Genomic DNA, 13,819 nt, shown 5'->3' on the forward strand with positions numbered 1-13,819 from the left:
AAGAAAAAAAGCATCCGCGACTCAAGATACACTTGTGTGGCCGTACTAAAGCAGATACTGAGACACGTGTGGAACAACGTAAAAAAAGAGAGGAGGAACCACCAGAGTAATCCAAAAAAACATATCGATACATAAATACACAAAAAAATGCATCATTCCAAATAATTTTCCGTTCATTTTTCTTTTTTCGCATTTTATACAACATCATAACCAACGAGAAAAACAAGCATGCCCTCCCACACAGTCATCGGGGAACAGGAGAGAGAGTCATTGCAGGTACCCGCACAGAAATAGAAACAATGCACAGAAAAAACAGCGAAAATGCCGTTGCGGAGTCCGATGGGTGGCTGTGGTGCGCAGCAGCAGTGGCCCCACGCCCTCCCTCATCGACCAGCAACGCACACGTCCAAATTTCATTTAGTGAAAGCCACAGAAGGGCGTTATCGTTTTTTATCCCTAAGTCTTTTCAAATAAATTCTATAAGACGCACAACAGCCACCATCGCAGAACACGTCCTCGTTACTGAGTAAAAATCTAAATAAGAACCCCAACACCAGGAAAGAGCGCTGCAGCGGCGAGCGTGCAACACACACCCGTGACACAGCCGTCCTGGGCTAGCGCGATACCTCGATAATCCGTTCTTGCCAAGATCAATAAAATTAAAAAACAACGACTCAATCGACCAAGCATCCAATAAATAATAATAAAGAAGTAAACACATTGCCAAAAGCACCTACGTTATACCGCATCCATGAGGAACCTCGTACATTCTCGCCACGTGGAGGTACTGTTTGGGCAGACACTTTCCAACTCCAGCAGAAACTGCGCCAGCTTTCTTAAGAAGCAAAAATTACTTACCACTCCGGCGTGACACAATCAATTATTCAACCTGCAATGGATGCACCGTCGAACAGGCTCAGGGCGTCTGAGCGGGTGTCACCAGCCATGGGCTGCAACGGCGGTGCGGGTGGTCGGTACGACGACGATGCGCCGGTGGTGCCTGAGGCGTACGACAATGACGTCATTTCGTGGGGCTTCCGCGCCTCTTCGTCGCTCTCCTCGTCATCGTGCAGAAGCGCCTCCAGCCCTCCACGCCGCGGCTCGCGCAGCTCCTGCCAGTGGTGGTCCTCCGCGTACCACACAACGACACTGTACACAGCGATCGCAAGCACCACAGTGGTCAGCAGCAGCACCGTAGCCGCGTACGCCCTTGCACCACCGTCGCTCGGCGCAAGGTGGTTGGCCGCGCTGACCACGCACAGCGCCGCAAGCAGCACAAAGCTTGCCGCGTGCATCACCGTCAGGAAGGCCGAGCGCATCATGCTCGTGAAGGCAACCACGCCCGCGCCCGCAAGCAGCACAGCCGCCATGCAGAAGTACTGGACGTGGCAGCCTCCCACGGGCGGGTGCACAGCCGCAATCAGGCCCACCACACACAGCACCGACAGCTGGAACACGCACCAGTACAAGTGGCTGCCCCTCATGTTCGTCAGCATTCCGCCGTACATCCGCTGCTGCGCCGCGGGGTGCCAATACCCGACGGGGTACAGCAGGCGCTCGTGCAGCGGCTTCCTCGAAAACTGCCAGTACCTCGTGAAGCTCGCGCCCACGTGGCGGGCAATGAAGTAGCACACGCCAGCAGGGAACGCCACACCGTACAGCACGCCAACGACACCAATCACGCGGTGCTGCACGCGGGCGCCGGGCATCGCCAGTGCGAGCACGGAGCCAAAGAAGATGCCGAGGTGCATCGCGTGCGCCACGACGTACGTCAGGCTCGGGAAGCGCATCGCAGCCCACGCACTCGCCGCGTCCACGCCGCGCCACCGCTGGAAGGCCGCCGTCACACCGCAGTGCACGCACCCGAACACAGCGGCGAGCAGCGCGTTGCCCACCACCATCCAGAGCGGATCAAGAGCAGCGAACACCGACAGGAAGTACGGCAGCGCAACGGTGCTCGCACGCTCCTGCGCCGAGGCGCATGGCATCCTCGCGAAAACGCCGAGCGCCTGCATCTCCAGGATGGAGCCCAGCCCGCCCGTCACCACCACGGCAACAGCCGTCGCACCCGCAACAACACCGGTGATCGCAGAGAGGGCGCTGGCAGCGGCGGGCAGCGTGCTCGAAGTGATCGTGAAGGACCCAAGCAACACTCCCTTGCAGCCGCCGAGCACCGCCACAGCGTCGCAGCGAATGACTATCGTCTCGTCGACAGTAATGAAGTAACCGCGGTGCACGGGCATAGCCAGCTCCACGACGGAGGACGGATTCGTCGCGTTGCGCACCCACGTCGCTTTGCTCAACATCGCTCCCCAAGAACCGCCAAACCCGCTCGGCTGCGCCGTCGACACCGGCACAAAGCTCAGGTGCGTGCCGAGCTGCGGGTCGCTTGCCCAACGAAACGGCGGCGGCAGCGCCACCATCAGCAGCGTCGGGACGGCGCTCCCACCGCCGCGGATGTCGTTCTGCGTCAGGCTCCCGCCAGCCGCCGTCGTCGTCACGGTGAGTGTCGGGCACGCCACGTCGCTCCACCACAGCGTGCTGCTCACCGACACCGTCGGGGTCCGCGTGGGCGACAGCGCCACCGTCTCCGTCACCTGCAGGGTCTCCGTCACCTGCAGTGTCTCCGTCGGCCCGTACTGCGTCGGACTGCAGTGCGCCGCGCTCTGACTCGGCGTCCACGTTGGCGTCAGGCTGCGCGTCTCCGTCAGCGTCGCCGTGTGGCTCTGCGGCGGCATGCCGGGCGTGCGGTTGCACCCGTCCACGTGCGGCAGGTACACCGGCAGGCAGTCGCGCCCGTACCCGCCCTCAGCACAGCGGCAGCGGCACGACCCCGACATCGCCCTCGTCGCAGCTGCAAAGCAGCGCACGTCGACGTCGCACACGCCACACGCCACGGGGCGGAATTCCCCGATGATGCCGGCGGACCTGTAGTCAATCGGCTGCAGCGCCTGCCCGTTCAGCGTCAGGCACCCCACAACGAACCTTCGGCCGGTGCCCCCAAGCGCAACGGTGCCGTCCATCACAACGGACCCGCTGCCGACGTTCCCGTGGAGCGTCAGCGTGCTCTGCACAAGCTTCGCACTGCGCGGGTACGACGGCACCGACAGGAGCCTGCCGCTGATGCTGTTGCCGCGCACCGACAGCCACGACCCGGACACAAACGACGCCAACCCCCGCAGCTCCAGCAGCGCGCCATCGGTCAGCGCACCGGCGTTGTCGTTCACCACGACGGCAGACGCGTTGGCCTCCACCCCGCTGTCGAACACCAACCCATGCGCAGCGTACACCTGGCTCCCCGACACGCGCAGCACAGCGCCCCCCGACGCAACCACGCGCGCACTCGCGTACAATGCAACGTCGCCACCGAGCACAGCCGCGTCCAGCGCGACACCGCCACCGACGAGCTCCAGCACGGCGCCGTCCACCACCACCGTCCGCCCACCAGTCATCACGGTCACGAGGGCAACGCCAGACACAACCAGCACGGACCGCACGAGCCGCAGGCCCGACAGCACCAGCACCGGTGCGTACGGCGAGGACTGCGAGTCGGGAAGATACACAAGCGGCGTCGGCCTCGCGGCAACCAGCAGGGAGTCCGTCACCGTCAGCACGGACCCCGCGGGGAACGTGCCGGTCAGCACAAGCGCACCGTTCAGCGCCTCCACATCGCACACCGACAGCTCCACCGGCCCGCCCTCGTCGCTCCCCGCCGCTCCCGCACCGCGCAACGCTCCACCGCCCATCACGTACAGCACGGCACCGTTCAGCAGCGACACGTTCTGCACAACGATCCGCACGCCGTCTCGCGCCATCCACGGCACGTACAGCACCGGACTCACGCCGTCCAGCACAACGTGGCGCAGCGTCACCTCGCTCGCGCCAGTCGGCACAACGAACACCGACTGTACCGTCACGCCCTCGCGGACGAACGCACTCGACGTGGTGCCCACAGCGGGCGGCAGCGCGGGAGCACCCACAGGCACGCAAGCCTCGCCGTACCCGCCACTGCCGCACGCACACACGCACACACCGTTCGTCATGCTCGCCGACGCCGTCCCGGGCGCATAGCAGTAAATGTCCCTGTCGCAGGCGTCGCACCCAGCAACGTCGATGCTCCCAGCGCCGCCAAATCCAGCCGCTGCGTACTCCTCCGCCGTCGACAGAACACGTCCACCAGCGTCGTTGCACGCCACCCTCAAATGCGCCCCAGCCGCAAGCGACAGGCTCAGCGACAGCATCCGTGGCAGCAGCGCTCGGTTGCGCACAAAGCTCAACGTGCTCCCAACAGCGTTCACGGCGCCAGCGGCGTGGAGCATCTCCCTCGAGACGCCGTCGTGCACGTTGCCCTTCGCCAGCAGCATCGACCCGCCGGCCAGGCTCACCGTCGAATAAAACGCCACCGCGTAGTCCTCCGTCGACAAGAATTCGCTCCGTACAAGCGCCACAGCGGAGCCCGACACGCTGACAGCCCCACGCACAGACACCGCGTGCTTGCACAGCAGGAAGTCGCTGTCAACAAACGCCACCACGGAGCTGCCACTGGCCGCAACACCGCCCTCCACCGACACGCACAGCCCCAGCGCCGTCTGCACCAACAGCCCGTCCACGTACAGCGCACCGCGCGACGACAGCGCCACGCCGCCAACCACCAACACGCCAACAGCGTCGCGGAACACCGCCGCCACGTGCGTGCGCGCGATGGTCAGCACACACCCAGTCAGGTTCACGTTGTGCACCACGAGGCACGCGGAGGCGTCGCCAGTATCGTACGCATCGCGGTACGCAACACGCTTCTCCGCAATCAGCACCGAGTCCACCACAGTGACGCGCGAGCCCGGCGGAAATCGGTTCGCCACCAGCACGCCACCGCCGAAACGCGACTCAAGCCCGCTGATTAACACATCGACGCGCTCGCCAGCAGACGGGTCGGACAGCCACCCAACAACGTACAGGCTCGCTCCGCTCACAAACGTGCAGTTCGCCAGCGTCACGTTGCGCACGCTCCCTGACATCAAGCCCACGTCCACCACGACGTCCGCCGCAAAGGTCACACCAACGTAGCACACCACCGACGTCCCGAAGCCGGCGTTCACCTCCACACCCACACTCACGTCCCGCACGCACAAGTCGGCGCCGTCGGTGCTCGGTGGCTCAGGGACAGCGACAGGCAGACACGCATCGCCATGGCCACCCTCAGCGCACGTGCAGGCGCAGCCATCACTCGAGGCCGTCGTCGTGTACGCAGGGAAACACGACGCCGCGAGGATGCATGGATCGCTGCAGGTCAGAATGGTGGCATTGTACACGGACGGGATGCTGTGGTTCGCCTCCTCCACGCCGTTCACAGTGTTGCACGCGGCCACAATCGCTCCGTTTGTGAGATCGCTGGACCCTGTGAATATCCATAGCGCTGTCGGCGTGCCCGTGCTGGACATGAATTGGTTGCCGGACACAGACACCGTGGATTCGCGGAGATTCACCGTGGGGTTAAAAAAAGCAAACGCTTCCGATGGGGATTCACGGCAGAGGTTGCCGCTCAACTGCAGCCAGGAGTTGTAGTAAATTTTTGGGGAGTAGCTTGGAAAGAATACAATCAAGCTTCGCTGCATGTCATTGCCCTGAAACACAACCGCCGACCAAGACTCCACACGTAATCCCCAAAGAAATAACATGACGTACTCCACAGGACTCGTCACAAGATTGCCTCGGATCACCACGGCAGAGTTGTTCAGTACACTCAGCGACGAAGACTGGCTAAACCCCTCAAGATATATCAGCGTACCGTCACCGCCAGCCATATGAAACGCGTTGCCTATCACCGCAAACACAGAGCCCCACGACACCCTCACCGCAGATCTGAAAACGCGAATGGCGCTTGACGATGTCGTCATGGTCCGAAACACATTGCCACTGAGCACCACCGCGGAGTCGTTGCTAATCACCAGCTCATTCATCGCAACACACGACGGTCTGTCAAGGTCCAAACCCGGCCGAGGGATCAGCCGCGTCAGTGTAAAGCGGTTCCCGCTGATCGTGATGTTCGTGTGCGGTGGAAACACACCCTCCGGGCTGAGCAGCGCGTCACTAAATGTGTTGCCGGTGACGACGATGCTCAGAGACCTAACAGCGGCGTGCGCGTTGCCCAACAGCAACAGCACGGCGCCGTCCCTCCACGTGCATCCATCGAACGTGACATTTGCCACGTCGCCCGTCATCGCCCCAATCAGCACCGTCAGACTCATGCCGCCCCCGCTGAACGTCACGTTGCGGTAGCACAGCCACGACAGCCCGCCGCCCACAGCCTGCGCCACCTCGGGGTACACCATGTCGCTGATGCACTCACCAACCGACGGCGGTGGCGGCGGTGGCGGTGTGCGTGGCGGTGGCGGTGACGGCGGTGGCGGTGGCGGTGGCGTGCCAGCAGGCACAGGCGCAGGAACACACACATCGCCGTGCCCTCCAGCAGCGCACCGGCACTTGCAGTCAATGACAGACCTCGTCAGCGGAGCAAAGCAGTCGCCCTCCTTCGTGCACTCCCCGCACACCGCAACCGTCGTCACGTTTGTGATGCCGTTCAGCTCCAGTTCAGCCGCCGTCGTCACCACCCGTCCCGCGACCGTCAGGCACCCAGCAACGAACCCGTAGCCGGCGTCAGCCTGCGACAGCAGAGGCACCGACAACCCTGTCGAGCCCATCTTGCAGCCCGTCAGCGTCACCACGCTGCTGCCGTCAATGCTCACAAAAGCGGACCCAGCGTCGTGAAACATCGCACCCACTTCCACGTCGTTGTCGCGCCAATCCAACCAGCTTGACCGCTCAACAGTCCACAAGTTGTATGCATAGACGGCGCAGGACACGGAGCCGCTGTTCCCCACCACGCGCAGCACGCTGTGATCCGAAACGCTGAATCGAGAGTACTGAAACAGAAAGCTTGTCCCGGTGGCCATCGTATTGTTGAGCAGCGCAAAAACAGAGTGATCACGAACACTGAGGGTATTCAAGTGCAGAATGTGTTTGTATCCATCAAAGCTGCAGTACCGCACGTACAGCGAGCTGCCACCTACCAGCCTCAGTGTCCCGATCGAGTACAAACCATACGCATCGTGCTTCGTTGCATGCGCATTGACGTTGCTGACCAACAGCGAAGAGGCACTCAACACAACGTTCCGCAGAAGCACGACGCTCAACGCGCTGCTCACAGTGTCCGACAAGTAGAACTCAGAAAACTGCACGGCGTCAACCTCCGTGACGGCGATGTCGCAGTGCTGCGGAAGGGCACGCATGAACACAACAACGGAGGATCGCATCACCGTCTGGCTCACGCGGATCAGGACGCCGGATGACTCGGTCGCCTCAGCACCCCCAACAAACTGCAGCGCGGCACCCTCGCGGAATGTGCACCCACTGAGCGTGATGTTGATGGGGAGATGCAGCGGCATGCTGCTGAGGAAAAACGTCAACACGGCACCCACACCGCTGAATGTCACGTCCACGTAGCAGTGATGCGTCTTCCACATGTTCAGCGCGAGGTCCGTCAGCGTCTGGTTCACCACGCAGCTCGTGTCACCGTCGACGGCTCTCTCCGCCACGGGCGGCACAACCGTGTCGGGCACCTCGAAGGGAAGACACGACGCGCCATGCCATCCGTCCTTGCAGCTGCACGAGCACGAGCCGCGGTCCACAAAGTCCGTCCCGGGCATGTAGCACGCCGCGTCGTCGTTGCATGTGCCACAACTAAAGACCTCCACTTCCTCCGGAAACACATCGTTGTACGACACCTCCTCATCGCCCTGCAGGTTGCACCCAACGACCAACCGTGCGGGTGACCTCACGATCGTGTTTGACGGAACCAGATCAGCAAAGGGATAAGTATCTTCCAACTGACGGTTGTGTGCAAGCGTCACAGTGGTGCCGCTGTCTAAAAGCTCAATGTTGTGCTGAGAATTTGCTATACGTAGCATTGAGAACGCGCTCATGTTGTTACCCTCCAAACGCCACTGCGCACCGCCCTCGAGAGTCACAGAGCCGTCCAAACACACCAGCGCGGAATCAAAAACCCCCGTGCTTTCAACAAAGGTGCAGTCCGCCACTCGCAGCAGCCCCGCGGAGCTCACGGTGGTGTCCCTGTAAAGATAAACGCCATGGACCGCGCTCATCGTGTTGTTCTCCACGTCAAAGTATCCGCCGTTCCTCACAACAGCGTAAACGCAAACGGATGATTCCAAACCGTTACCCCCCTCCGTTGCCCTCAGCGTATTGCCATTCACAATGACCCCGCCACCATCAAGAACAGCAGCATCGGAAAAATAGACCGCGTAACTACTTCCTTCGATGAAATTGTCAAGCAGCTGCAGCGTCGAGTTCGCACCAAGAAAAAATTTCAAAAATAAAATGGCGTAAGACGACATCGTCACAATCTTATTGCCCGCCACCAGTATCTGGGAGCTCACGCCAAAATCGCCCTCAAACACCAATGCACCAGAATCCAGCATCGAGGATGTCACGTTCACGTGCACTCTCGCACCACTCCCCCTGATCAACAGGCCCATGAGAACGCACTGCAGCAGCGTGATGTTGAGTGTCTGTTGTGGTGCGTTAAAGTTATACAGGTCCAGCACGATCGCGGCGGTGAAGGTCACGTTAACAAAGCACAGACCATGCACACCGGGATCAGGATCGCCCACGGAGCTGATGCTGCCACCGTGCACGCAGCGGACCTCCGTGTCCTTCGCATCGGGGAGCGGGAGCGGCCCAAGACCGTCCGGAACCGCTGCCGGCAGACACGTGCCGCCGTGGCCGCCAGCTGCACACACACACACACAGCCGCTGATGCTGCTCGTCCTCGCAGCAAAGCACACGGCTTCCACGGTGCACGCGCCACAGTCCAACACCGTCACGGGTGCTTCAATGTTCAGGTCGTCTTGGTAATCCGTCACAGGAGAGCCCATTGCCTCGTTGCACACGCCGTAGATGATCGGGCGCGAGTCGGATGGTGGTGACCAGTTGCTTGTCATGTGTGCGATGGTTGACGAGTACGAGCCGTACGTGAAGTTGTTGTCAAGTATCGACCACACACTCTGATCGCGGAACGCCACGCCGTTTTCCTTGACCACGTACACAACGTAGGCGGTGCGGAACTCGTTGTCGCGGTGCACCAGCCAGCTGCCGTCAGTCACGGTCAGCGTGTTTGCCATGAGCATGGCAAAGCCGAGACGGAAAGTGCTGGACACAATCTGCAGCACGCTGCCGCCAGCCACCACAACGTCCCCAAACACACACGCGCCTTCGTACATGTTAATGCTCGGCGCACTCCACGAGCTGTTCTGTATGGAGAACACGGAGCCGCCGCTCACACGCAGGTCCGAAGCAAGGGCGTACATCACGTGCGTCCGCGACCTGACAACGCAGTTGTCCATGTAGAAGGCGCTGGACAGGTTCACGACGAAGCCGCGCTCCACGAGTATCGCAGCGCACGAACCCCCGCCACACAGCAGCGTAGACCGCGTCATGACAAACCGCGTCGACAGAAGCCGGACGCCGTCCAGGACAAGCGCGGGGCCGTGCCGAAATCCCGCACAGCCAGGGGTCGTCGGCACGTACCGCGACCCGCCAACCGTCGCACGCAGCGTTGCGTTCGCCAGCAGCACACTCGAGTGCAGCGGCATCGCGCCATGCAGCACGATCGTGCCCTCCAGCGACGTCACGTTCGTCATGTTGACGAGGGCCCGGGGCATCAGGTGCGCCGTGCTCTCGCTGAGGCCGCCAATCCGCAGCTGCGCGCCGCCCGCAAGCACGCAGTGGCGCAGCGTCACATTCAGCGCGTCAGCAAACAAGTCCATCGAGCGCAGGTCCACCGCCACAGTGATCGGTCCACTGAACAACACCGAGTCGAAGCACGCCATCGCACGCCCACCGCCAACCGTCACCGACTCCGTCAGCGTCACGCCTCTCACGCAGCCCTCCGCACCACCACCACCACCGCCACCGGACCTCGCAACCGGCACGTCGAACGGCAGGCACGCGTCGCCCACACCGCCGGCACGGCAGCTGCACACGCAGTCGGAGAATGACGCCGTCAGCGCATCGAAGCACGCCAGCGCTGCCGCGCAGCCGTCGCACGGCACCACGCTCACGGAGGGCAGGCCGGCCATGCGGTAGTCGCCGCTGCTCCGCAGCACCCGGCCGCCGGCACGGTTGCACTGCACCGACACGACGCCGCTCGTGATCGCCAGCCCGGAGGCAAGCGTACCGCCGGTGACAGCGCAGCGCACAATCGACACGGCACCGCCGCTCAGCGTCACCCCCGACAGCGACGCCACCGACGACGGCTCGCCCACCGCCCACACGTCCTGCAGGTCCAGCCACCCGCCGACACCGACCGTCCCACCGTCGCAGCGCACCAGCGACGACGCGGCAGACCCCTCGACACCCACAAAGCGCAGCACCGAATCAAACACCGCGAGGCGCTCGCCAAGCACAATGCCTCCGCCGCTGCTCAAAACAGACACGTTCGTCACGGAGAACACCGAGTGGCTCCGCAGACTGAGACGCGACGAGGACGACACATGCATCGCGGAAGCGGTCGGACCGCCCGACGCCTCCAGCAACACGCCGTCAAGCACCACCGCGCTCGACAGCAGGTCCACGCCGCCGCCAACGTACACCGCCGACCCGCCCGCCTGCAATGACCTCAGCACAGTGTTGCTCACACGCAGCTGCGTCTGCAACAGCGACGTCGCGTGCAGCACAAGCGGCGACGCCACCGCGTCCGTCAGCCCACTCAGCTGGGAGTAGCGCATCGGTCCAGGCGTCACAATCGTCGAGTCGCGGACCGTTACGTTCGTGTGTGCCGGCAGGTTGTGCACGAACACAAGCGAGCAGTAGCCGCCGGACAGCCCGCTCACGCTCACCTCCAGGCTCCGGTCACGCGCCGGCTCGTCGCTGTAGCCCCGCACGTAGATCTGCGCACCGCCGTCGCACACGCAGTTCCTCAATTCGATGCGCACTGTGACGGGAAGCATCGCCGGCACGTCGAACACCACAGCCACGCCGTTCGTGATGCACACGCCGTCCATCAGCACCGTGTCCACGGCGCGGCCAACCGTGATGGCCCTGTCCACCGTGCCGCCCCGCAGTCGCAACACCACCGCTTGCACCGCGGGCATCCACCCCGCCGCCGCAACCAGCGCCAACACAACGAGCAGCGCCACACGCACAGCCGCAATGGCCCTGCGCCGCACACGGTGCCGGCTGCGCAGACACGCGCCCACCGCAGACCACATCCACCAACCCAAACAGGAACCAAAAGGGCTGTCGTGGCGTGTCGCACTCGACCCGTCGACCATAATTCCTGCCTAGCAAATCCCTTTCTACAGATGGCAAATCCAGCGACACGATTCCGCCAGATCGTTATCCCAACACTGCTAATACTACTACTGCAATTAATCCCCAACAACTTGAAACGATAGTTGTGCTGGTCAAGCAAAAGTATCTCTAACTGCATGCTCAGAAAAAAGAATAAGAGGCAGCAACAACAACAGTAACCAAACACAGTGGCACGCAAAAACATCCGGCCATACACAATCCCCGTCACAGTACGGCCACCGAAGCAAAGCCGTGGAGATGCAATCACTTCAGTGAAACCATCGCCCACACAGCCTCACACAGCCACCGTGCCGAGTGGTGGAATCCCGGCAAAAAGAAGCATGACCACTGGCAGCGCTCCTGTTACCGAATGGCTCCATCACAGGGCAATCCCGATGCCGTGAACAAAACACAAGAGCCGAGGCAGACCACGTGGCAACGATACGACCGCCAGCCATCAAGCGCGTCCGAAAGGCGTTGGCGTTGGTGGTGCGGAAGTGGAGTGGAAAGCTCGCCGGCCCCCAGCAGTCAAAGCGTCGTTTCTAGTCCACGCGAGTCGGCATTGCACAGCAAGCAGCGGCACCATGAGCACACGGCATTGCACAAGGAAGGCAACCAAGAAGCACGGCGGCAGCACTTGGTCACGGGGAAAAGGGTCCATGTCGATTGCACAGTCCGATTGGCTCACAGACGTCCGGATGGTGGTCGTGCAGATGCCGCGCGGCGGGTGTGACTGCAGTGGACTGAGAGGATGGAGAGAGAAAGAGAAGGTGCGGCCATCATCCATCTCGGTTAACTGTGACACCGGTGACGCCATCTCTTTGGATCGCCTGCAGCAAAGACCGTCACCGTCAGCGGCGGTCAGCGCCTACCCTCTCCCACTGGGGCGCAACTCCACCGACGCAGCCGCTCGCCCCCTCCCCCACCAACACAACGAGGGAGCAACGGCAAAAGATGAGAGACGCACGGCAAGGACGCAGTCGCAGAGTCTCACAACTGCCAAAAAAAAAAAGACTCTCTTAGATTTTGTAGTACCCACGTATTCTCGCACCGTTTGGTTGGTCTTGTCAAACAGGAATGCTCAATTACAAATAAAGCACGCAACCGCAGGGAGTCGCTCCGCATCGCCGTGCAGCAGCTGGTAGAGGAGGTACGAACCGGCAGCCATCAACTTACCGATCCCGGGCATCCCAATTACCAGATGCCGCCCAGGCGTAAATTCATTCCCACCGTGAGTGCTGAACAATTCGGTTAGATCGTCCTTGACGATCCGCTACACTCGCTCCACCTCACAGTTCACATGGCAGTCACGAATGGATTTCTCCCCCGATTCCACGAATACGGCCATCCCTTGTCCGAGGTGAGCACCATCAGCCTGGGACGTGGTGCACCGGATTTCTGCACAGCGTCATCCTTTCGAGAGTGTTGCCAACCGCCTTGTACGTCCATGACTGCGGTGTTTCTCCTTTCCCTCACATCCATTCCCGTCCCCTCGCCGCCAGGAACCCCCACGACATGATGCCACCTCGCATTCTACACAAACTCCTACAATCCCTGCAGCAATTACCCTTCCACCCGACTCTAAATAGCCCACATTAATCGCCGCACCTCATTCGCCCTTCTGCGAGTCGTAGCGGGTTGATCTGTGTCGCTGTGGGTCCCCGGCCTCGCTCCCCTCCGACCATCTCCCCACGGCACGGTGGACGCAGGGCCCTCCTCATGATCGCCGTGCACTCTCTTGCGCTTTCCACGCATTGTTTCCCCTTGTCCCCGCAGTTGGCTCGAGTTAAAGCTGAACACTGACCACCAATCAAAGGAGGAAAATAAGAGAGATGGGAACAACAGGCATAGTCCCGACGGGCAGCCAAAACAATAGAGTCATCCACACAGTGTGACGGCACAGTGTGCGATGCACACCACATGCACGAGGGCCACCGCAACGACGGCGAGTGGCTGCCATTCACCCAGCACAGTGTTGGGAAAAGCTAACAACAAAACCAACAACACCGTGGTAGGCACGGAGGGTTCGCCCACGCATTCCGCTCGCTACGGTCCCCGCGCCCGTGTGGCACCGCCCTTACCGCAAACACTCTGCGAGAGGACGTGGGCACATCGCCCCTAACACAAAAGAGTGGGAAGAGAATTCGGTGCAGCGACGGCCACACGCAGACACCCCAAATCACACACGCCCCAACAGCGACGCATCATGGCAAGTTCCAACACAACAGAAAAGAGTGCAATTACATGCCTTATGAAAAATCACCGCAATTCGCGCGGCAAAAAAGAGCCATGAGACTCCCCTTCTTACTGCATTCGCTATTCACATTACCAATGCGTAACCCTGCAGATATTGCCCCTCCATCGTGAAAACAACTGCCTCGTTGTGGTGTCATCGCGCAGCCATCCGCCTGAGTAAGAACAAAAGGAAACTCAGGCGTCCGTCCACCTGGAG

At 61.4% G+C, this 13,819-nt stretch overlaps 1 protein-coding gene and 1 pseudogene across 1 annotated transcript, besides 2 other annotated features; both read right to left on the reverse strand.

Annotated features, from left to right (window-relative positions):
* Positions 1 to 13,819: part of a sequence feature (areas not merged during assembly with more than two copies in the genome that could not be assigned to a particular haplotype) that runs on past the window's edge.
* Positions 885 to 11,348, reverse strand: Tc00.1047053510307.330 (dispersed gene family protein 1 (DGF-1), putative; the record flags this gene model as incomplete). Its single annotated transcript, XM_815092.1, has 1 exon — positions 885 to 11,348. The coding sequence occupies one exon, from the start codon at positions 11,346 to 11,348 to the stop codon at positions 885 to 887; it is 10,464 nt and encodes a 3,487-aa protein (XP_820185.1).
* Positions 6,351 to 6,418: a microsatellite.
* Positions 12,442 to 12,900, reverse strand: Tc00.1047053510307.352 (annotated as a pseudogene).

The sequence above is a fragment of the Trypanosoma cruzi genome, genomic scaffold (genome assembly GCF_000209065.1).
Source record: "Trypanosoma cruzi strain CL Brener 1047053516709 genomic scaffold, whole genome shotgun sequence".
In the NCBI taxonomy this organism is placed as follows: domain Eukaryota; phylum Euglenozoa; class Kinetoplastea; order Trypanosomatida; family Trypanosomatidae; genus Trypanosoma; species Trypanosoma cruzi.